Source organism: Apus apus, chromosome 16 (genome assembly GCF_020740795.1).
Source record: "Apus apus isolate bApuApu2 chromosome 16, bApuApu2.pri.cur, whole genome shotgun sequence".
NCBI lineage: Eukaryota > Metazoa > Chordata > Aves > Apodiformes > Apodidae > Apus > Apus apus.
The window spans coordinates 4016979-4040958 of record NC_067297.1 but is presented as its reverse complement, the minus strand read 5'-3'; the positions used below and the strand labels follow the sequence as shown (position 1 = coordinate 4040958).

Sequence of the window (23980 nt, the reverse complement as noted above, 5' to 3'; positions counted from 1 at the left end):
GCATTTCTCAGTTGAGCAAACTCGCTTCTCAGTGGTGTGCTGAGAACCCAGTTAAGAGGTGCAGTGCTCTGCTCCTGCTCTAAAATAAGTCAATTTTAATAGTGCTGGATCAGCTTAGCAGAAAAAAAAAAAGGAACATCTTTGTCTCAGCCTCATACAGCTGTATATATGCTCATTAACATATAGTAATAAACCATGCATAGGAAATTTACTGTTAATTTACTGTAAGTCATTGTCCTAGTGACTTAAAAGTGTATAGTATAATCAGTGGAAGGTCAGAATAATGTGACTTGTTTATTGGTGCTGCCAGAGGGACACCCTGACTCCTCTCCCACAGGCTGAGCTGCTGAACTGGAGAAGAGGCAGAGATAAATGTGGAAGGCTTAGTTACCTGGCACATAGCTAATGCCAAGGCCTCACTGGGAATGTTCCCTTGTTTTAGACTCTTTGGTAATGCTCCCACACCTTCTCAAAATGCTGGCTCTACTGGCACTAAACCTGCAGCCTCTGTTTTTAACACACGCATGTTAGGCAAGTTTCAAGGTGGTGCAGAAGATGACACAGATAGTGAGAAACACCAGTTCCTCTGCTAAGGAAGCATAAATGTCCCTTCTTACAGGGAAAAGCCAATGCAAATAAACACTGTGCAGGCTCCCTGGCTATGTATGGGGACTCTCTTATGCCTTGGCAATGATTTCTGCAAAAGCTTTGGCTAGCAGGACAGCTGTACTCTGCTGAAGATGAAGTGACATCTGTGAGCTTTCTTCACTACCAAAGAGCAGGCATCTGACTTGCTGGAAAGTGGATCCATTAAATGAGAGCAGAATGCAGGTAGGGGTCCTGACCTTATCTCACTTGCCTTCTAAGTGAAGCAGTCTCTCCTAGGACCCTTTATAGCCATGTTAGAAGTGGCTATATAAGATACTTAATGTGAAACTATTTAAGTAACTTAATTCCCTCTACCTTCTGCAGAGATGGGGTGCCTAAGTATCCCTTAGATTCTCTGCTTTTCTGGATCCTGCCTGGCATGGATTTGAATCAACAACAGAGCAAAAAAGAACTTGGCATCACCTGGTCAATTGTCCTTGCTTTGCTACTTAAATTTTGAGCAGAGGACTCTGGCATCCTTGCTTCCAACTGCTCCTTATGGCTCTTGTCAAAATATTAATACAGGACATGTTATGTGGAGAGTAGGATTGGGGCATTTGGAAGACCTCAACAATTAATCTCCCTTGCAGCCAGAAGGGAAGTGGTAGATTCATGCAAAGGTCAGGTAAAAAATTTAGTGTTGTAGTCTGGGCAAGATTCTGTCCTTTTTTTAATTCCATAAATAGTTGAATATGTCCTGCTTTACCACCCTAAGGATGAACAAAAATGGCTACCCAGCAGTGATGAGTCTTCTGTTAGGAGTGTGGAAAATTACATCTATTAATAGCTTGAGATTACCTCCTGAGGGAGACCTATTGTACAGATTTAATTGTATTTCTCTCTTAATTAATCAGCTGTTAGTAATTACATCCTGCATCTTTGCAATGAAAAAAAATTAATCTAAACTGGTTATTGAGACTGTACTTAAATCATAGGAAGGAGAGGAAATTATAATGCAAATAGTACTGGGCTTGTAAACAATTTTAATTCACTTCTTAGCTATTCATTAATTAAATAACATTTCCCAAAAAAATGCATTCTGGAAAACACAGCAGCCAGCCAGACAGCAGTGCTGGCCAGATTAGCATAAAGTAACTCCTCTGGCATCTCAACAATATATAATTTTTAAAGGGTTCACATAGTAAGCAGTTTAGCTTGTCAAATGACACTTGAGAGAAATGCTGACTTCTCCCCCTTGCTAGAAGCTGTCAGCCTTACAGTCTGTGCTTTCCAGTGATCTCTTACAAGAACAGTTCAGCTTCTATTTTGAACCTTTTTTTTTTTTTTCCACTTAAATGACAACTGCAGCTCCTTGTGCCTCTGGCATTGGCACTGGATCTCCCAACAGATCCTGTGGTTTTCCACATCCTCCTCCTGTGCTAGTGTCAGGTTACTCAGTCCTCCCTTCTTCTCTAGGGACACTTACAAGAAAGGTACTCTGTTCTCAGGTGCGGCAGCCCAATAATCCTGCCCCAGTGAAAGAAAAGAAAAGGCACTGTTAACAATAGCAAGGTAAGGCAGAAAAGTACTTTTATCATCATCATCCTGATTCCGGGTAAGTGGAGAAAGATTTCAGTGGAGAAAACTGGTCAGGTTGACATGTGCGAGGCTTGCTGCCCTCTCCTGGTGTCATCAGGGACCGTGCATCAGATCTCACAGCTGCCTCTAGATTGAGATTTGACCCATTTAGGAGGATGAGTCCTGCAGGAGTGGAGGGAAGAAGCTGCTTTACAGATGGAATTGGTTCTTTTAACCAGCAGTGTTTTGATGAGGATGGATCAATTCAACCAGGCACAGCTTTTGAATTGTTAGTTGCAAAGGCAACCATGTTGATCAGGTTCTCTGAATGTGGAGGTCATCCCCTGCAGTTTCCTGATAGTGACAAATGGACTGGAACCCAACACTACTGAGTCTTCTGGCTGCTCTAGCAGTGTTAGCACTTGCATGCTTTTTGTTTATGATCATGGCAAACAGTCTCATGGCCCATCAGAGCATACCAGTTGCAGATGAACATTTACAGCCACTGATTCGGTGCACACTGTGGGAACATACTTTTAGTCAATCCCATCTGATGGGAACCCATCTTCTTACCCTATAAGTGACTGACCAGGGAAGGTACTCACCTTGAAGATATAATTTTACTCCTGATAGCTACTAAAGCTCAGCTTGTTGAGTCATGTACAACAATCAAAGGCAGCAGCTCCCCACAGCGGGAATTCAGTTTTAAGGATGCAAAGTGATCCAGCCTTGTGGGCCCAATGTTAAGGACTGCAATGGGCAGCTTCTTCTCCCAAGCAGCAAGAGCAAACCTGTAACCAGAGTACACCTGTAGGAATACCAGAAGACAAAGTTATTGGCAGCTTAAGGAAAAGAAGAGTAAAGGAAGAGAAAGGAGTAAGAGAGGTAAAATAGTTGCTGTGGGCAGTAGGAAAAGGAAACGTATGTCCACTCTGTGTCAGGCAACTGCACTTAATTCAGGTAGGAAATGTCTTAATTCAGGAGTGCATGGAAAAGACCAGCTTTTAACCTCTGTTGGTGAAGGATTTGCAATTTCATAGAAACTGAAACTTCGTAGTACGTTGAAGGGAAATGCCCTTATCTTTTAGTAAATCTCAGCAGCTGTTTTTATTAGTTATCATAGTTACTTAAACACTTCTACTTTGAGGTTTCTCACATGACCCAGCTTAGTTGGAACAAGAATGAACAGAAGGCATTTGAATCCTTCCTGTACAAAGGATTATAAGCTTCAGAAGTGCAAGCTGAAGGAATTTATTTCAGTACCCAGAAGCCAAGAGAATCACAATCAGGCAGCTTTGGTTTTATCTCTTTCTGGATGTTAGAATAGTTTATTTTGATGTTCCTAGAAAAATTTCTGTTGTACATGCTCTGTTCGAAAAGCTTCCATGGATTAAACAACAGTTTTCTAAACTACCTTACCTTGTAGATAAGAGACTATGGGAGAAAACATAATGTGGTACAATCCTAAGCAGCAAACACAGATATTTTTGTTATCTTCTTGGGAATTTCATTAGGAATTAGAGATCCTAAGATGTGGTATTTCATGCAGTGTGCCATGAGGCCTAGAAAGCTGCCAAAGGCTAAAACATTGAAGCAAAAAAAAAAAAAAAAAGTGGGGTGGTGATCTCTATAGGACTGAATTGTATCAGGTATTTTGGCCTTATGGCCAGTTGTGAACCTACCATGTAGTGAGGAGGAGGCAGCAGAGAGAGGTCCAAACGTGTGAATGGAGTTATTTATAGCAGCATGACTAGACAGGCAAGAGAGTGACAGGGGAGCCCAAACAAACCAACTGTGAAGCCAGATTCCAACCAGAGTAAAAATAAAATACAAAGAAGCTCTGGAGAGGCCATCGTGATCCACAAGCAATTAGTAGCCCTAAATTGTGGGACCCGGGATTGTTGCAGGCAGAGTAGCACAGAAATAGGAATGCAGTGTGGGGAGGAAGACCTGCTTACCTGCATAGAGGATCCTGCCACCAGCATGGAGTCTGATTCTGCCAGGCGCTGGTGCACAAAATCCACTTTTTCCCGGCTCACTGTGTCTCCAAAGAAGGTCACATCAGGCTTCAGGATTCCACCACATTTCCGGCAGGCTGGGACTTGGAAGTTACACACCTGCTCATCTGTCAGGAAGACATCCCCATCCGGAGCCACACCAAATGCTTCAGCTTTCCAGGTAGGATTCAGAGCTTCAAAGTGCTCCTGAAGCTCAGAACGCAAGATTTGGTCTCCACAGGCCAGGCAGAAAACCCTGAAATTAGGAGCAAAGTCTCAATGAAGAGTTTCATGTCAGCTGAAGAGCTGGAGTCTTTAAATTGTTCCTTAGGAGGCCTGGAATGTCTGTTATCATTATCCACACTTATTTAACAAATCATACAAGTTAAGGAGCTGTCTTTCTACCTCTGATAGTTGCTTTGTATGAATGGTCTAGAGGAAGCACCTTTAACCCTACCACACATTCTCTCTCCCAGCTTTTCCTCTGGAAACTTTGTGTGACCTCAGCCAGGCTGTGATGGCCACTCTGCAGTCCAGGATCCCCTTGTCCTCTTCACTAAGAGGATAAGGCAAGGGGAAGTTCTGACTGATGCAGGCTCCATGGGAAGTGATCCAAATGGTGCTCCAAGTAATGGAGTGGTGTTCATGTTTCTTAAATACTGTGTCACTAACAGCACTATTTTGTGATCTTTTTCTCCACCCAAGCCCAGCAACACCTTTGAGCATGTCATCTCCAATAGCATTGAGATTCTGGCTCCTTTCTCAGCAGCCAGCAGGGCACCTGCTTGTCAGTCACCCTGAAGAGAGACCATTGGAGGAGCTGTCCTCCCCCTGCCTCCGAGGGTACCTGTGTGTGCAGCCGTGCAGCTCTGTCATGCGCTGGCTCCCGGCTTTGCTGTGAAGGGCGTCCACATTCTGGGTCACCAGCCAGTGCAGCTTCCCCAGCTTCTCCCAGTCTCTTAGTACCAGGTGTGCTGTGTTGGGCTGGTGGGAGGAGAACTGGGGCCAGCCCACAAAGTTCCTTGCCCAGTACCTCTGCCGGGCGCTGGCGCTGCGCACGAACTCGGTGTGTTGGACGGGCCGTCTGTCTGTCCGGGCGTAGAGCCCCACGCCTTCAGAGCGGTAATCCGGGATCCCCGATTCAGTCGAGATGCCAGCTCCAGTCATCACAAACAGTCTCTTGGAGTTGGAAATAAAGCATTGCAGCTTCTCTACTTCCACAGGATCTGGGGGAAGACAGGCTGGCACGAAAGCCAAGTTTGGAGAGGTCCTGGATACAGAATGGGATCTGAAATGATGGCATCTGATGGCTCTGCAGACTCCGGACAACTTCCTGGTAGAGAACATGTTCAACTAAAACCAAGAACACAAAACAGGTAAAAGAAAGCAAAGAGCATGTCCCTAATTTTGTTTTCTTGGGATTATCTGGAAAGTGATGGTAAGTATTCTTTGATCTTTTTTCTTTTTAGTAAAGAAACACAAACTATTTTGGAGATGTTAACTAAAGCTCACTGAGGACAGTGTTTGTGTGTCCCTATGACAGAGGGTAACACTGAGGACTGCAGAAAGTATGAGGACAAAGTTACTACCCCTGACTTGCAAGAGTCTTGCCCTTCTCTCCTAGTGTGAAGGACAGCTGCCTAAGAGGACTTGCAAAGAGCCCAGAAAGACCTGAGCATGCAGAGTATTTTGCAGATATGTGCAACAGGGCAGGGAAGAACTGGCAGGGAGGCCAAGCACCTCGCTGGCAAGATACTGTTCAGCTGCTGTCTGATTCCTCCCCAGAGGAGATCCTTGCTCTGCTTTCTTTAAAGTTCTGCCTGCCCCAAATCAGTCCTTTCTATCTGCCCTATCCTTTGCACACATTGTGGGGAGGGAGAGAAAAACAACCTTGAAACATTGTTCTTCCAGGACAAAGACCTTCACTGGAGTTACTCCTGGTTTTTTATAAAGGCCTTGTGCAGAACAGGCCTTGAAATGGGACTGAAGATGGTCACTACACTGCCTGACTGCCTCTGGCACCTCCTTCTTTGGGGGTGCCACCTCCCCAGAGTCAGTAGGAGGTGGAGGGGAAGAGGGGGCCGAGAGAGGAGGGATCACCCAAAGGTGTGCGGGGCAGCCTGGTGGGTGGGAACGGGAGGGATATCCTGCTTTAGGGGAGGAGCATGCACTGCTGGGGACAGGCAGGATAGCTTTGCTAAGAGGTAGCCTGGAATTGTGGCCAGGACTTGTTGTGACAGGAGCGGATTAATTTGGACCTTGATTTTGTTTGGTCTTTCTAGCAGTCTGTAGTTCTTTCTCCATTTCAGTATTTTAAAACTATTTTTTTTTCTGGGTCTCTCTATGGTTTTGCATGCAAAGTACAAAAAGTTTTGAAAGAAACAGTACCAAAAAGAGACTGGTATTTCTCCCTCCCACCATCTCTTTTAGCAAGGGGGCTGGTATGAGATCTGGACAATGAAGAATGTTAATTACTCCAGGTCTCAAGGCTTTCCTTCATCATCAGTTGAATTACAGGGAAAACTGGACTTCCTCCATAGTCCTGTATTATTTTATAATGTAAACAGTGGATTCTGTTAACAATTGTTTTTGCCTTGTTTTGTTGTGTAGCAGCAGTTGTGTTGGGCCTTCCTTCTGAAGAGGTTTAATTTTCCATATGAATTAATTAGAAGGGAGAAAGCCTCCCAAAAAAGTGTAATTTGCTTGGAGAAAAACGTTAGTCATGATGCTCTCCAAAGGCTGTTAAGTCAGTTTGACAGTGTTTAAATTGCTTTAACTGATGAATTCTCCATTCCTGTCCCTTACCATCCAAAGTTCCTTCAGAAGGAAATGTTTTGAGGCGAAATGTGATGGAGATATAATATGGGTTGGTCCATAAGAGAGGGGAGGAATGGTAGGCTCAGCAGCAAAAATGAGATTCAATTGAGAGCTGCTGTGAATCATAGGACAGTGTAGGAGAGAATTTCCTGTGACATGCAAAGCTGCTTTTAAAATGTAAAGTGCTCAGATTTAAAAATAGCAACTACTATACATAAGTGAAACTCCTTAAACGCACCCATTGAGATCCAAGGCTAGAGATTGTTTTTAACGTGCACCCAAGATGCTCCCCGGAAAGAGATCAGACAGGTTTAAGTTAGAAGAGAAGCAGGATTCTACAAACGGTTACAGGCCAGAAATCCAGAGGGACACCCACGTCATCCGAATCTCTTCTGCTGTAATAATGACGGGGAAAGGGGAAGGGCGGGGGTGGTGGCAGCGCGGCTGAACCCAGCGCATCTAATGAAATAAGAGTGAAACGGTGAATAATGCCTGAAAACTTACCTCTCATCGTGCTGCCCTGCGCGACCGCGGGAGGAAGGGGCTGGGCTGCCGGGAGGAGCTTGCTGGGAAGTGTAGTTCACGAAGAAATTAAGCCCTAAGCACAAAGACTACAATTCCCATCCTTCAAGGAAGGGGCAAAAAAACCCCACAAACTTCGGGTGCCTGACACCTGGTAAAGTCAATTTGAAAACGCCAAGAGCTTCATAGGTGCCCTCAAGGAAACATATGGGAATAAAATCAGATTGGATTTGATACAAACATGACTAATAGCTTTGATAACGTGTTACAGCTGCTTGTCTGTACAAAAGGATCTATTTTTTTTTTTACTGATACCGACAGGTTTTAGGTTTAGAATGTGACCAAACAAATAGCGAGAAAGGGGTTTCTTTGGGTTTTTTTTTCCAAAGGAGTCTTTATTTTTTTTGAAAAGCAAATAAACAGGAGGAGGTCCAGACTGCTGGTAGCAGATGCTCACCTGTTTGACACACAACAGGCTCTTTCTAATCATTTGGACTGCTTTTCAAATGTGTTCTCCGAGCAGCTCTTACGCATTAGTTCAAGACATTGCAGGAATTTTTAATCCATTATTCTTGCCTTTTGCAGTGATTTCAAAGCCCAGAAGAGCCTGAGCCTGCATGTAGCAGTGTGGAATTCGGCAGTCACAAGGAAGGACGGGTGTCCTGACGCTCGGAGCCCCCTCTGCCCATCCCTGCAGAGCACGAACCACCCCCCCATCTTGGCAGGTCCGTGAGTCTAAATGACCCTTGAGCTGTTGGTGCCTGTTTTAACCGAGCCCCATTTCACCCCGGCAGGTGCGGGGAAGGTTTTTGGGGCAGCCGCTCCCGCTGCTCATTACCATCCCGCCCTCCCGGCACCCCCCGCGCGCGCCGCCGCCGCGGGTCCGCGACCCCCGCACCTCCCGCTTCCTGACCCCCCCCCCACGACCCCCGACGGGAGCGCGGGGGGCGCGCGGGCCGGGGGGGCGCGCGGGGTCGCGGCGGCGCGCTCTGAGCTCGGCGGCGGGGCCGCGGCCCCGGGCCCGGGGGGGCGGGAGAAGGGGTCAGCTTTGCGCAGTGGCAGTATCGTAGCCCATGAGGTGTATCCGAGGCGCGATTATTGCTAGTTGAAAACTTTTCCCAATACCCCGCCGTGACGACTTGAAATACAGTCGGCTCTGGCAATTTTTGAGAGCCTCTTCGGAGGCTGAGATGAAATGGTTAAAAGACAGAGATGGGACAGAGATGGTTGAACAGCGGGAGCGGTGATGATCGGGGAATGAATGGGGCTGGGTTTGCTGCTTAGGGCGTTTCTAGGCTGGGGTGTCTGCTCTGCGCCAGCGGTGTGGGGTCCCTGAATTAGGGAGGGGGCTGCGGGGAGCCCCTAATTCCGCGGGCAGGGGGCGGGAAGCGCCTAATTCCGCGGGCAGGGGGCGATGGGGAGCCCCTCACTGCGGGGGAGCTGCCGGTCTGACGCCCGTGTCATTTGCATACTCCTTCCCAGCAAGCTCCGCGGTCGCGCCGCCGCTCGGCGCGGAGGGGGAACGCGGGGTACCCCGCTGCGGGCGGCGGGGCGGGGGCGCGGCGGGAGGCGGCGAGCGGGGCCGGGAGGGGCGCGGGGGGCGCGGGCGGGGGGCGCGGGCGGGCGGCGGGGCTCGCCCCGAGCGAAGCGGCGGCCCCGGGGCGAGGGCCGTTGGCGGCGGGAGAAGGGGGTCAGCTTTGCGCAGTGGCAGTATCGTAGCCAATGAGGTTAATCCGAGGCGCGATTATTGCTAATTGAAAACTTTTCCCAATACCCCGCCATGACGACTTGAAATATAGTCGGCATTGGCAATTTTTGACAGTCTCTACGGAGACTGAATATTTGGGTAAAAAATAGATTCAAAAATAGAGACTAGAAAAAGCGGTTGAGCTTGTTGTGAAATGTTATTAAATCGGAGAAGGCCGTCGTTTCCGAAGCTGCAGCTGTTGTCTTAATGCAAACGCAGACCCCGTGAAGGAGAACTAATGACCATTGCACGGCAGCTCACTGGGCGGAATCTCGGCTGGAGCTGGAGACAGCTGCTTTCTGGCCCTTTGTGTGAATTAGATGTAGCTTATGTTGCTGACCAGTTAGCTCTGCGGTTCTCTGTGCGGTTGTGTGCGCCATCTGGATGTTCCTACCCTGCCCATAAGACCCCTGAGTTTGGCAGCTGTTGTAAACTATAACTAGGCAGACCAGAAAACTTAGTAGCCAACATTACCATTCCCTCATCATCAGGTTTATTTGTAACATTCAGCTATGCTGGGGTATCCTACACACAGTGACCAAAGACTTGACCGTGAAACCTCCTGGGCTGCTTTTCCCCCCATTTGTACTTTGTTGCTAGCAATATCAGTTTGAAATCAAAACCTGAATTGTAGGGATGGCATTACCCTTGAGCAGAATGCACGTTGCGATTTACTGCCATTGTCTTAACCCTAAAGCTCTGCCTGAATTTGTCTTTTACTTGAAGAAAGAGCTCCATCCCCTTGCATGATGTCCATGTGGCACAGCACAGAGGACACATTCTGCAATGAAGTCATTGTCACCACTCTGCAGTTTCAAGTCACTCTCTGCAAAGTGCACAGGTAAGTCCTAAACTTGCCTTACGAGTCAGTGTAGCTTCGTATCTGTTCTTCTCTGACATAAATTTAGTCTGCTGTAAATAATGGTGCATTTCATAAAGAGGTACTGTGGAATGAGCTTGGATCACTCCTCTGTGTGGCAGCCAGTCTGAGATGACAGCCCTGAAGGGGACAGGTGGACAGTTAATCTGTCCAGTCTCTGAGTGCCAGGTGTGTGGAGGTTGGTAGGTTTAAGCCACCCTTTTGTGGACCTGGTTCCTAACTGGTAAAAAATGCTTTGACAAGAGGGAAAGATCCCTGGAGCAGGCACTGAACACTTGGGTTATGTGGAGCCTGGAAGTCCTGAAGTCCAACATTAGATTGATATTGACTCAGTGTCTGACTTTATTTCCAGCTCCTAGCCTGGTTACCCGTCTGTAAATGGGGGCAATAACTTCTTATCATTCCTTCTGTGAAAGATAAGTCAAGTCATAACGTGTCTTAGTCACAGGGCACAATGTGAGAGTAGGTCCTGTGTATTTCTTCCATGCACTACCTGCCTGCCTTCCCTAGTGCTTCCCAGTCAGCACCAGTTTGAGGGGTGTAGCTGCTTTCAGCAGCACTGCCCCCACAGTTGTGCCAGCCTCTGGACACACCTTGGGTATGCTGCTCTGGTGGGAAGGAGTTTGCTGGAGGTGGCCATCACCAGGCAACTGCAGCTGCATAAGAATGGCACTTGAGCAGTGAGCAGGTGTTCATGGGTCAGTAAGAGCTTCAGAGGCAGAGAGCAGGTAAATGATGGGAAAACAGGAGTTCCAGGGCATCAGGAAGGACAAGAGAGGGTGAACACTGTTTGGGCAAGTGTGGCTTGAGCCCCCAGCAGTGAGCAGTTGTTTTAGCAGCTTGTGTTTTAACCTACCCCTGCTCCTTAGACTATCATGGGGTGGTTAAGGACTGATAATTTCCATAAGAAGTGTTAGTGTGTGAAGAAGAATTAAATTATGAACAACACCTGCCTATGAGGAGTGCAGTAAGAATAAGACTGGTTTTAAAAGCCATACTACTAGAGGATTGTATCATTCATGTGACAGCCCTGCCTTTCCACCTCACTTACCCTTTCATAGCAGTGCTGAAGCCATCAGCAGTGACTTTTTTTTTTCTTTTTACACTGATGAGCTTAGACACAACCTATTTCTTTTGGGTGCAGCCCTAACTGGTGCTCTGAGCTGTTAATTTCATCCCTGCTGTAGAACAGAAACTGCCTTCTTGAATTGCACTCACTTCCAGACCGCCAAAGGATCCTGTAGGAAGCTGAAGATAGAGATTGCATACCAGGCTGCAGTATGAACAGAGCACAGTGGGCACTTTATTTATGCAGACATAAAAATACAACCCAAGTCAAGACTGTCATTTGTTGCTAGAAGAAACATACAGATCCCAGGAAAGGATGTGTTTCTGATGAACCTTAGGTCCACTGTGCTACCAGTGCTTTATGTTGCTCCACCTGAGGGGACACATCCCAAAATCATCACTGTACAGTGATAGGTTTTGAGATAATGTAACAATTCCTTCAGAAAATGTTTTAAATTTTGCTCAAGGACTGGCAAGGTTGTCAGACAAGATCCTTGACACTGGTCGTGAAGCACACAGTGGATATTGTACTTATATATAAGTAAGATGTCATTTTCTGGGAAATCCTGAATCTGGAGTAAAACCTGGAATGAATTTCCTGGAGGCTGTTGGTTATTTACAAGCATTGGCTGGAACTAGGGAGGGGGTGTTTCCATGCCCCTCTAGTGATTGTTCTCATTGTAGCATGTCTTAACACAGGAAATAATGATGGCTGTTGAATTGTGTTAGCTGGGGAAACTGGGTGTGTTTGTGCCTAGAGAGTGACAAATAAAGCATCAGGGATTGCTAGTGGCTGACCTCATAGTCGCTGTTTTTATGAAAATGCAATCCTGTAATCTCAGCTCGACAACAGGACATGTGCTGTTCAGCTCTGAGAACATTCTTGGCCTTGGTAGTAATTTTGCAAGGAAAAGTGCTACAAGAGTCATGTTTCCTGGTTCCTTAGCTGTTCCCACACTGATAGTTTTCGGGGTATCTCACATCAGATTAGGAGCTGAGCAACTGTTTTTGCTGCTGTGTTGACTTGGCCAGAGCACGATGGTAGAATAAACACAGGAGCTGTGATGAGGGTGGAGCTGCTCTGCGGTTTGGGCAAGGCTGAGGACTCTGCTGCGTTGAGAGTGGTTTGAAAGGAAAAGCAAGTGGGAAATGGTGGCATGAGACACGCTATCACATGCTGAATCCAGACGGGTTGTTCCTGTGTTTAAACAGAGCAAAGGAGAAGTGGTTGGTGGCTTTCCCTTCTAGTGCAAACAGCTTGTGGAAAACTGTTCAGGAAAAGTTTCACCTGCCTAAGCTTTCCTGGGGAGGGGGTAAATCGTCTGGAGCTCAGAAATGTCAACGTGTTCCAAGGCTTTTGGGGCACAGAGTGTCAAGTGTGCAGGGCCCCTCCTGGGCAGCAGCCCGCCCGCCCAGCCTGGCACGAATGCATCGCTGCTCTCGGGGAACGTGCCCCGGGGGGGGGTCCGGCTCATCGAGGGGACAGGGCTCGGGATTGCGTTCCTCGGACGGGCTGGGGTGGCGGCCGCTGCCGCGCCGGGGGAGGGGGACGGACGCGGTGGCTCCGTGCGGCCGGGCGGGCTCTGCCCCGGGGACGGAGCCGCGCCATGAGGCCCGGGGCGCTGCTGTCCCCGCCCGGCCTTCCTTTCCCGGCACCGTTCTCGCCGTCGGGCCCGCGCCCCGGCCCCGCCGAGAGCCCCGCCGGCCGCTCCCGCTGCCGCCGCCAGGGGGCGGTGCCCGGCGCGGCGGGGGCGCGCGGGCCGCGGGCGCGCGCGGGGGCGGGCCGGGAAAGTTGCGAGGCGCGGCGGCGGCGGCACCGGCGGCGGGGCGGGCGCGGCGGCACCATGGACGACTTGGGTGAGTTCCGAGACCCACCGCACCCCCGCGGCGGGGGGTCGCCTCCCCGCAGCGCTCCGGGCAGCGGCCCGCCCGGCCACGCTGCGCCCCTCGGCGCCGCCGGCGGTTCCGCGCCCCGGGGCTCGGGCTGGGCCTGCCGGCGCCCGGGGACGTGTCGCTCCCCGCAGGCCCTCCCGGCTGCCTGCGCCGCCGCCCATCGCCAGGCCCTTCGGCCGGGCTGCCCTGGGGCTGCCGCAGCCCGCCCCGCCCGTCGTCCCGGCAGCGTCCCGGCCGGGAAAGGCGCCCTCCGGTCCCGTGCCTCGGGAGCAGCGTGGTCGGGTTTCAGCAGACGCCTCCTCCCCTGCCGCCGCAGGAGCCCTCGGGTCTATTCTTGGGCGAGATGTGTGACTTCGCCCGGGTGCAGAGCGGTCAGTGGGAGCCCTCGGGGCTGAGCGGAGCGCAGCCCCTGCCCAGCCAGCCCTGCTGCCGGGCTCAGGGCTCGCCCTTCTCCCTTGGCTTCCCCCAGGTGTGCCGAAGCCTTTCAGAACCTGGAGCAGGGAAATGTCAGGCAACTGGTCTCACTGGAAAGATCTAGAGAGTTTGAGTTCCTTTGGTACCACGCCGGAAAGGGGTGGATCTGCCACCCTTGTGCTCTGGGAGACATTAGGGTAACTGAGTTCCGCTTATGAAACTGATTAAATCAGACACTGGGGAGGGGCTGCGATCCCTTACTTCCATCCTACCTTTAATAGAAACCAGACGTTCTGTCAAAATGTGCTGCAGTTTTATTACTGGACCTGGAAGCTCACATTACAGTGCTGGCATAAAGCTGGTGGTCACACCTTCAGAAAACAGACTCTGAATTGGGCTGGTGAGAAAACTTAAAGGCCAAGGAGTCCCATCAGGTGCATGGCCTCCTAGTGAAAGGTGCACCATGAAGGATTGGTTCTTAGGGAGTGGAACCTCACCCTTTGCACTGGTGAAGTAGCTGGTGGTGCAGATGGAATTAATTTCTGCTGCAGTGTCTTCTCACAGTTGTTTCTTCAAGTGGAGACAGTTCTGTTTACTGTTTCTCATATCCCTCAGCCTGGTTATCTCTTGGAGATTTGGTGCTGCTCCTGCAGCAAGTTCCTAGCGTGTTCAGGAATGCGTTGCTAGTCAGAACAGGATTCACCCAGTCTGTGTATTGACTTGCTGAGTGGCCCTTCAAGGTGAGCATACAGATAGCAGTGTGCAGGGCCAGGTCAGTGTCTCATCAGCATGCTCTACAACGTACCATGGGAGCTGTACTGTGCCCACTGCAATTGTCTCATTCCTTGAACAATGATAGTGTCACTTTCCAGTTGTCTCAATAGCCTAATCCAGTTTCAACGCATTTTTCCTCTGGAGGAGGATTAGAGGTGAACTACAAAGAAATTCTGAAAAAGATCTCAATTTGTGGCTTGTTTTGTCCTTCTGAGGTGTTAAATGTATTGGCACAACTAAAAGTTAGAAGTTGTGTTCTGGTTTTTAAAATAGAACCTTTTGTCTCAGCAGTTCAATTTCATCATGTCTTAATGACACCATGGCTTTCTCAATTTCTGTGCAGTCTTTCAGACTGGACAGGATCTGATAATCTAACAGTAAGCAGCAGAGCAAAAAAAAGTGGGACCTTTTCTTTCTCTAAGCTTTTCTTTGGTGTACAGAATTCACTCTGGAAAGGCAGACCAGCTCTTTTCCCTCTGCAAACTGCTGTTAGCCCCAGGATTGCTCAATTCATTTTCTAAAGCCATTTACCTTGGGATGCATACGTAAGGGAACAATGCTGTGCTGATACAACTGCCCTGAAACAAGTCAAACTTTTGAACTGAAGTGAGAGTTGTTTGTTTTCCTTTCCTCATTATCTATGGGTGGATTATCTGAGTTGTGGATTAACTGTGCCATGGATGCAGACGTCTGTGCTGGCTCTGTCCAGAGAGTCAAGCTGGTCCGGCAGGACTTGTTGGTTCAGGCACAATGCCGTGTGCACATAGCTGCACTGCTTCCAGGGCCAGTTTTGGCCCAAAAGTAATTTAGCATTGAGCCTGAGCTGATGCTCCTTGGAGGTTCAGAGTTGATGTCACGTAAAATTGCTTAGTTTTTTCCAAACTGAGCTTCTGAATTTGTGGTGCAGAATGTGCTAGTGACTGGTGGGCCTTGCTGAGTTCATTAGTGTCTGTTCCTCGCTCCCTGAATTTATCAAAAACCTTCTCACTTTTTACAGAGGCAGTGGAGTTGGTCAGTGTGTACTTGTGTTCTGTAAAATGGAGGTCCAGAGGTATCTCTGTTCCAGGCTGCTTGGGCTGGAGAGGTTACGAAACATCTGTAAGAACGGATTTGTGTTGCTTTGGGGATTCATTTGGAGTCGGAAAAAACTTTGTTCCCTTTTTTTTCCCCCCTCAGTGTTGAAGAAGTGTTACCATGCACAGCTGACACAGGAAGCTGTTTCAGAGCTTTGCAGGTGGATCTGGTGCACCCCATTGAGCTGGGGAAGCCTTGGTGCTGGGTCTGGGTGTAAGCTGGAATAGCAGACTGTGGGAAGTGGGGAAGAGACTTTGAATTTGAGCAGCTGACCAGGCTTGTCCAGATTGTCTTCCTCCAGTCTCTCTCTGAGGAAGCATATTTTGCGGATGTGCTTGGAGTTTGACAGGAAGCTTGCTGAATGAGTTTGCTGTTCTGCAGTGTTGTAAATTGGCACAGAGAGGAAAACTTAGTCCTAAAGGGTGAGAATCCTAACCTGGAGCTGTTGTCCCTTTCAGGGGATTACCAGAGTGCAGGATGTTGTTGTTACATGCTGTGCTTCCAGCACACGGGTGACCAATGACACATACTTGCTTCAGTTAATTTGAGATGTTGAATTATTCTTGATTCTGTCGTGCTACCTTGTATGTGTGAACAGATCCATTAGGATTTGTTGCTTGTGGAAGAAGACACCTAATTGGTTAGTGTGTCATGTATTTCATGGTGAGGAGGGTGCCTTACTCAGGTACTGTTTGATTTTGACTCTGGTTTTTTACAGCCTTTTTCTGACAGGACTTGTTTGCAAACACTACTGTGAAACTTTATTTTTGAGCTTTGGTAACTCTGAACGCAAATGGCATTGCTTTTCAAAGCTTTCTTTTGATTGCTTTGAAATTCTTGCTTCTCTACTCCTGGACTTTGTGGGTTTTTTTGGTTTTTTTGTTTGTTTGTTTGTTTTTTTAAAGGCTTCAGATTCTTTTAAACTGGATTTTGCAATCAAAAACAAACCAACAGTCACTAAAGCTTGCAAAAGATGTTTTACAAATAAGTTATTTCTGTTTAATAAGAGCATATTTATGATAGTGTTTTGACAGTTCGTGTAAACTACACCGTAAGCTTATTTTAGGTGTGTTTGCTCACTTCTTCTAGAAGGTTTTTTCTTTTGCAGAAGGCTTCTCTAGCAGTGTGACTTCAAAGTTCAGGGTGCAAAGGTTCAGTGGCACAAGATATTTTACTTTGAAAGTTGCTTCCCTCTGTTTTAGGAACTCTAACCCACCCTCCCTTTAGGGCTTAATCCTCTCAAGATTGACTTGAAAGGGAGGAATCTTACCACTGATTTTTCATGGGATTGTGGAGGGGGCTGCATGTGTTTCCATTTGTCATCTCTCTGGAAGATTGCTGTACTCTGCAGGGCTATGCAGCCCCCCCTTTTGAGGGGGGGGGGGGGTGTTCCTGCCTCTGTCTGACTCGGTTCCTTTACTTTGGAAGTCATATGCAGTGGGTTTTGGTCTTCTTTGACTGAAAGTTTAGTGTGAAATTGCTCATGGTGAGCTATGCCCAGGAAATGGTATTGGGGGGAAATGCTGGTAAAGTAATTTGGTCCCTTGGCTTTCTACTGGCTCAGGTTTCTGAGTCATTCCTGCTGCTGGGCGAGAAGACTGTAAACAGAACTAATACTCTGCACAATGGGGTTCTGACTTGTTTCAGCTTCTTAGCTGTTCTGACCCCTTGTAAAACAGGGACTTCATTGTCCTGAGCGACTCAGACAGGGAGTCCTCTGCCTCGAGCAGTGTGCGATGCAGAGAGAGACTTCTTTTCTTGTTGCTCTAATTCCATGGAAAGGCTGGACTCTGTTCTGTCTTTAGCTCCTTTGTCCTTCACTGGGAGAGGTCAGCTTGTCCCAAGTGTTCAGCTGCCCTCCTGGTTAAAATTTATCCTCTGACACCATCTCTACCACTAGTGAAAGAAACGGGTAGCTTCCTATACATCATATTTAATTCTGTTTCTCTACTTGCTCTTACTTTCTCAGGGAATCACAATACTTAAATTTCTCCAGACCCTTTTTGCTTCCCCTTGTTCCCCTTGAAATGTACAAAAGTTGTGAAGCAGCAGAAATGATGGGTAGAATTTTAAAGTCTGGCAGCAGAAGCAGCAGTAACAATGCACTTCTGCTTTGACCAGAGTTGTTTTTCTGATCTGCTAAGACAGACATATATAAATTCCTTAAGTGCAGCTGGAGGAGAGGGACAGTAAAGCCTGTCCATGGCCACAAACCAGATCTGTTTGATTCAGACTAATGTGTTACTTTTGATATCCAGGATCTGCTGAAACTTTGGAGAAAGCTAGAACAGATTCTGAATTCAGTTGTGTTGTGCTAGTGGAGAATCAGAGTGAATGAATAGGATCTCTGGTCCCAGTTTCCTGCTCTGTGGCTCAGGCTACGCCTCCCTCCCTTTGTGTGCTGATCTTCTGTGTCCCTTTTTGTCTGATGCGGAAGCTGTTAATGAAGATGCTCTTCTGCTCCAGCTGCCTGAAAATGAGACATTGTCTGTGGAAGCTTCCTCAGGTTATGGCAAGAAGATGGAGTTTAGAGAATGAGTTTCTTGCTCACTTAACCTGTCCTAACTAACTTGAGTTTAATAACAAGCCCTGGAAGTACATAGTGTCATGACTACTAGGTTATTATATTTTGAAATGCTAGGTAGGGAACTGTGGAGAGCTTTGAGTCCTTGTTCTTGTTTTGGTGTTTGCAGGATCTCACCTTGCACCTCATTCAGTTTCAGATCGCAGTCAAAAATGGTAATTCCAGCTTCCCCATCTCTCACTTAGTGAGCATCAGGCTCTAGAGTGAATTGCTTCAAATTGCTGGTCTTTTAAAAACCAGCCCTTTCCCCAAACTGACCAAATGATTGCCATTGGATCAGTAAGGGAAGTTGTCTAACCCTATGGCAAAATAGCTAGATCCAGTGCAGTGTAGGAGCAAGGAGTAGCACCATTTCTTTCCATTTGGGGCTGAAGTTAAATGGATTGGAGAGAAAGTGGAAGTTGTGATTTCAGATTGGTTTAATCTGATTACCTCCTGGCTGCTGTAAGGTGTGTTGCGGGTTTTTTGTTTGTGGGTTGTTTTTTTTTGTTTTTTTTCTCCATCTCTACTCCCTATGTGCAGAATAACTGTTGGACATTTAGCTGGATCAGCAAGCTGATTCTTCTAAAAGGAATTTATTTTTTTTTTACATGGGAGTTAGGTGAAGCCACCTCTTTTAGCTGTGGCTTGAATTTAATCTAGCATAGGGTAACTATTTATGTACAGCTTCCAAAACTTGTCTTGAGTTTAGGCATATTTATATTAATTTAGGCATATGATACTGTTTCTTCATCTGCAAAATAGGGATAGTATCTCCTTACCTGCAAGGTATGGTTAATGTCCATTGAGGTCTTTGTGTTTCTGAAACAGCCTCAAGCTGAGTTTATCAGAATAGTAATTATTTCAAGCTTCTCCAGTCACCATTGCTGGAAAATTTCCAGTGGCAGGTTTGAATTAGATTTATGTTTTTGTTCTCAGCCCTGTTCAATGCTCTCTCTCTGCCCTTCTGATTGCTCATCCTTTCTTCATCCTCTGTTATGACAGGCTGTGAGTAGGGAGGAAAAATTTCCTTTCTAGGTTCCCCACAGTAGTTCTACTCCAGTCTTTCCCTTTACCACAGAGCATTGTGAAGTCATTCAAAGAATGTTGTGTGCTAAAGATACACCAGAAAAATAGGAGGTGGGTGATGACTTTGTCATATCATGCTTAGCTGTTTTTCCCATTTGTGCTTATTCTCATTGCAAATGGTCCCAGAGGAGCAGAAACCAGCTGTCTGGGGACAATCTCCCTGCATTGACTGATGTAAAAAAACATGCTTTCTTTTCTGTGTATGTGTGTTTTTAAATCCTAATGAAGCAAACAAAGTGGAACTGGCAACTGGAGTGCAGTGGAACAAGTTTGGTGTTGGTGTTTCAGTTATAGGAACTTAAGTTCCTGAGGTTATGCTTAGGAGTCTGGTAAGCTCTTTCTGCTTTTGTAAGTACAGTTTTTTCTCACAGCAGATGGTAATTGTTCTGAATTTACATGAGAAATTTATCTAAGCAGTTAGGCAACTACAAGCTGAGGATCCAAGAGAAGTTATGGCAGGCCACAGGGGGAGGCAGCCTGCATGGTTATTTCTTGTCTCCTCTTTCTCTGTGCTGGACTGTCTCTGCATTGTGAGTTTAGGTCAAGTTATTTAAATGATGAGGGGGTTGTCTGAAGTCTTCAAACACACTTTGTTGTGAACTTCTCACAGTGTTCCTGCTATCATATGCAAGTTCAGTGTAGATGGCCTTGCTGGGTGAGCTATGGAGTACATCTGGCTGGCAGCATGCACTGGAGTGTAGCTTGATTTCTTGTTTTTTACTGTTTATGGCACATGTTAAAACCTCTAATATTTTGCAAATTATGTGAAGAACATCAAAAAAAGTAAATGGCACTCCAGGGAATAAACTTTCTGAATTACACTTTGCATGGGGAATTGTGCTTTAAATGGCTCAGCTATAAATCAAACTGTATGGGGTCTCCAGGAATAAACCAGTCCCATGTTTTTGTCACAAAATTGAGCTGGCAGACAGAATTAATCCTGTGTCTGTCTAGACGCCTGATGTGATCTTGCTTTATTTCCATCCCTGAAGAGCAAGGTGAGCAGATAATTTAACTTTGTGCTATAGGGAAGTTTATGTTGTTCAGGAACTGTGATTAGGCTGGGTTTTTCGAAGAGCAGGAGTGGGCAGAAAAAGCCAGAAGTAGGAAAGGTTACAGGCAGGAGGGGTGTAAATGATTTGCCATGGATTAGGGGCTTAATGTTCCCTTGTTCTATCCTCTTTCATGGTTCTAAACAAGTTCAAGGCTTCTCTCTGAGAAGATTTTGAGTTGGAGCCACTAATTTCAGCGGGGTCAGACAAAAGAGCCTAAGACTAACTGCGTGTCAGTTGAGGTTACTGATGCCCCACAAGTTGGAATAAGATGATGGCCTGGCTGTTCTTTGCTGCTGCTCATCTTGTTTGGCCTTTAGTTATGTCTGCTGCTCCCCATTCGTCAGCACAAGCAGCTGCCTTGGGACTGGGGTGTTCCATTGCTGCTGGCAGATCACCCCTTTTGGGCAGAGGTGCTCCACAAGAGTAAGATGCCTAGAGACAGTACTTCTGGTTTGCAGCTCTTCCTCTTGCTTATTATGGTTTTAAGTGGGAGACTTGTCCTGGGCTGTGTAGGTCTGGTGAGGCAGCATGATACACAGCTGGAACTATTCTGCCTGGTTGTGAGCAGCTCCAGCAGTTAGACAGGATCCCTGCAGAGAGCTGGAGCACTGGGGGAGGGAACGAAATGCCATTTCATCCACGTCATGAAAGCTCTTATCAGTGGCCAACTCAGTGTTGTGGGTGGGTGAGCCCTGTTTGCCAGAAGAAGCTGCCTTTTATTTCTGCTGTGAAATGTGAGGAGCTCAGTGCTGTCAGTCAGGCAGGGGGCTGTGGAGTGGCTGTGTGGAGTTTGGGATGAATTTGTCAGTCAGTTTCTTATAACCCTAAGTTTGTAGTTTTTAGTCTTAACCTACTGGTGCTTAATCTGAGATTTGCTGCTTAGCTGTCCTGAGCAGTTCCCTTGGGAGTGCCTCACAAGTGCAGCTGCTCTGGCATGCTGCTCCTGAACCTCTTAATTGCTTAAATCTGGCGCCTCCAGCACCTTCTGCCTTGGGTTCATGCTTAACCCTGTGAGTTTGAGATAAAATCTGTTAGGTTATCATTCATTTTTTCTGTAGGACTTGGTTAAGGGCTTAATTTGTTGGATGCTAATTTACCATCCCATGTGAGGGAGAAAAACCACACAAAATGGATCACGATGGCTTACAGTGGTGTGAAACTCAGAGAGCTTCTGGGGGTCTGGATCTGCCAGAGTCCTCTGATTGAACTAGTTCAGTGCTGCTTTCTCCAGGATGGGGTGGATCTGGTGTGACCCTGGCTTTGCAGAGCTGGGAAGCTCTACATGTTGGGGAGGAGGGTTGAGGAGAAGGGGCTGGGGGTGGTGCAGGGAGGAAGCTTTATGTAATTCTTGGCTGGCTTCTGAGTAATTGTTTTAATGAAATGGAATGCAGTGTATTCAGTGCTTGCTTGGCAGAAACAGCTATTTTTTTAATTTTCTGTGTATTTTTTTTTTTCCTCGGGGTGGGGGTTGGAATTAGTCTATTTTCCAGCTGCTTGAAGGCCTGGATTTGTCAGAGAGCCTGGTCCCTCTCTTTCCCTGTGGGTTGTGAAATGCTGGTGTGGTTCTGAAGTGGATTAGCTTAATTTTAAAGTACCCAACAGTAATGGGATGACAGTGATGTGAGTAGCTACATGTCTCTAAAATATATATGCATCTAGGCATAGGGATTTTAATCCGTTTTCCACTATGCCCTAGTTCAGTGAATAGTAGGGAAGAATATGATGAGTTGAGACAAACAAGTCAACTTAATTTTCAGCAAAGGTGAAAAGTAGGGGCTGAGAATCTTGACTTGTGTAGACTAATGCAAAATACTCTCTCCAGCTATTGCAGATGATTGCTGACTTACCATAGGATTGGTGGAGGAACAGAGACCGTGGTGAAAACCCTTTTTTAGAAAGTAATTTGAAGATTTATTTCATGTACCTTTGAAAGGGAAGTTTATTCTCATGCTGCTTCTATTTCAGTATTGCTGGCATTTCCATTTTTGGTCAGTGCTGGAGATTCATTTTTCATACTCATCTTTACCTCTCAAAACTCTAGGTTTTTTTTGGTTTTTTTTGTAATTTTTCAGTGGTAATGAGTTCTCTTGTAGATAAACCAGCCTTCAGTTCATAGAATAACATTTTTCTTTGATAACAAAACAACAGCTTCTCTGCAGTGCACTGAGATTAAGAGGCTGCCGTGCATTTAATTGCTCTCTTAATACTGCTCTTGCTATAAATAAATCCTCACTATTTCTCTTGCTAGTGATGAAACAAGCAAGAAACTTGTGACTAATAACTTCTGTCATGATGCCAGATGATAGGTAGAATCCTAGGTCATCTACCTTCTCACAGTAGGAAGAGGTAAGAAAACACTGAACATTCTCCAGCTCTTCTCCCTCCACTGACTACAATATATTAAAAAAAATTGTATATTCTAAAAATGTTAGTTTTCTGTCTGGCTTGAAACAATTTCCTTTCATTCAGTGGGCCTCTGTCATGACATTGTGAAACTCTTGGACCACATTCTTCCACCAAGGCCAAAAAAAAAAAAAAAAAAGAGCTCTAGAGCTGTAGAGCCATCAGCAATCTCCATCAAATTACCACCCACATCTTCTCCTAAAGTAGACCAGGGGACCGGTTCCCACATTAATTTCTGGAACATTGTCCTCTTTTCATTCCCAGAAGCTGCTTTTAACGTGAAAAGAAGCTGCTTTAATTAGATTTTTAACCATGTGCTTCTTGGCCCCTTGTAATCTGTTTCAAAGATTTTGCTTGCCCACTCTCTGTGATTACTTGGGTTATCTTTAAGTTATAGTAGAAAGCTCATCAGAGGGAAAGCTTAATTTTAAAACTTTCTACCTATTATAAGTAGCACTACGATCCACATGACTGAAAAATGTTAAATATTTTGTTGTCATTTCCCCCTGCCCTGCTTTGTGAGTTTACATTGTGCTTTTGGCAGGGCTTTGTATAAAGTCAGTTGCTGATGATGACTTATACTTTTTTGGCTTAAAAAGAGTTCAGTGTTGCTTCCAAGTGTGCTCCTACTCTCTTGTTGCAGGGAACCCTTGCAGACACACAAACATCTTACAAGGAAAAATCCACCATTTTGAGAGTACTTTCTTAGTAGTTAGATTTTTAATGAGCCAGTTAACATACCACATTTGACAGAAGTTCCTTTTATTAAAAAAAGGGAAACAACTCACCTCAGAGTGGTTGGCAGGTCAAGCCAGCAAGTCTTTTTAACTTGTCTTAATTTGTATCTTGATATACTAACCTTTTATTTGGCATCCCTTGTATTTGGGTGAGATGTCTTGAGAGTTTATTTCTCCTTGTAGGCACAGGCTTTTTGGACTTGAGGTACCTTGGGTTTTAAATGGTAGATTTGCATTTGTTTAATGTTCTTTGCATTTAAGCTCTTGGGAGATATGCTTGTTACTGAGTGGGAAGCTGGTGGACTGAATGAAAAAAATACTCTCTTCAAGGACTAAAATCTCTCAAGTTTGCATTCTGATATCCCATTTAAGAGCCTTCAGGATAGGAATGTCTCAATAAGAATGTACTAAATGTGGGTGTGATTGCAGTGTCTTTCTAGTGTCCCCATTCTCTCTTGCTGGCATGCTCCTTTTGCTGGTAGCCAGGACATTCTACATCTCATGGGCAGAATTTGTGCTTCTAATGCTTTTAATGAATTCAGAATTTATACTAATATTTCTGTCTTTCATTTCATCCTCTTTAAGTGTGTCTCAAATTTTGTAACTGGCACTTTGCCTGGACGGGTCTATATTCAGATCTGTTTATGCTGCTTGAATAGGACTTCCACTGTTTAAAAGATGCTATTTTTTTCCTCCCTTAAGCTTCATATCTATTCTTGCATAACCATGCAAATCTTACCCTTCCCTTTATTGGTTATAAGGTCCACATGCTCTCCTGTTT

The 23980-nt window shown here is 46.3% G+C and overlaps 2 protein-coding genes and 2 non-coding genes across 13 annotated transcripts in view; 3 read left to right on the top strand and 1 right to left on the bottom strand.

Moving 5' to 3' along the window:
* Positions 1-1611: 1611 nt before the first annotated feature.
* On the bottom strand, positions 1612-7527 carry SIRT4 (sirtuin 4). 3 transcript variants are annotated; one of them, XM_051634364.1, is made up of 5 exons: positions 7485-7527; positions 5011-5516; positions 4125-4419; positions 2772-2974; positions 1612-2115 (listed from the first exon to the last, which is right to left on the bottom strand). In XM_051634364.1, the coding sequence occupies exons 2-4, from the start codon at positions 5508-5510 to the stop codon at positions 2810-2812; spliced, it is 960 nt and encodes a 319-aa protein (XP_051490324.1). In that variant the 5' UTR covers positions 5511-5516; positions 7485-7527; the 3' UTR covers positions 1612-2115; positions 2772-2809. The 3 variants fall into 3 exon arrangements, with proteins under 3 accessions (XP_051490324.1, XP_051490327.1, XP_051490326.1); XM_051634367.1 differs by having other exon boundaries at positions 2110-2349; XM_051634366.1 differs by lacking the exon at positions 1612-2115 and adding an exon at positions 2356-2686.
* Positions 7528-8136: 609 nt separating this feature from the next.
* Positions 8137-23980, top strand: part of PXN (paxillin) — a 50638-nt gene continuing 34794 nt past the window's right edge. For 6 of the 8 annotated variants that reach the window (XR_007891035.1, XR_007891036.1, XM_051634056.1 and 3 more), the window contains exons 1-2: positions 8137-8227; positions 9976-10090. Coding sequence is in view for 6 of the 8 variants with exons in the window: in XM_051634056.1 (XP_051490016.1) it covers positions 10036-10090 (55 nt within the window). In the remaining 2 variants the exon portion in view is untranslated. Of the gene's footprint in view, positions 8228-9975; positions 10091-12972; positions 13055-23980 lie in introns of those variants that run through there. The other 2 variants (XM_051634057.1, XM_051634048.1) reach the window with 1 other exon arrangement.
* Positions 8547-8687, top strand: LOC127391593 (U4 spliceosomal RNA). The gene has a single exon (XR_007891082.1). It is a non-coding gene; the product is annotated as a U4 spliceosomal RNA (small nuclear RNA).
* Positions 9196-9336, top strand: LOC127391592 (U4 spliceosomal RNA). Its single transcript, XR_007891081.1, has one exon. It is a non-coding gene; the product is annotated as a U4 spliceosomal RNA (small nuclear RNA).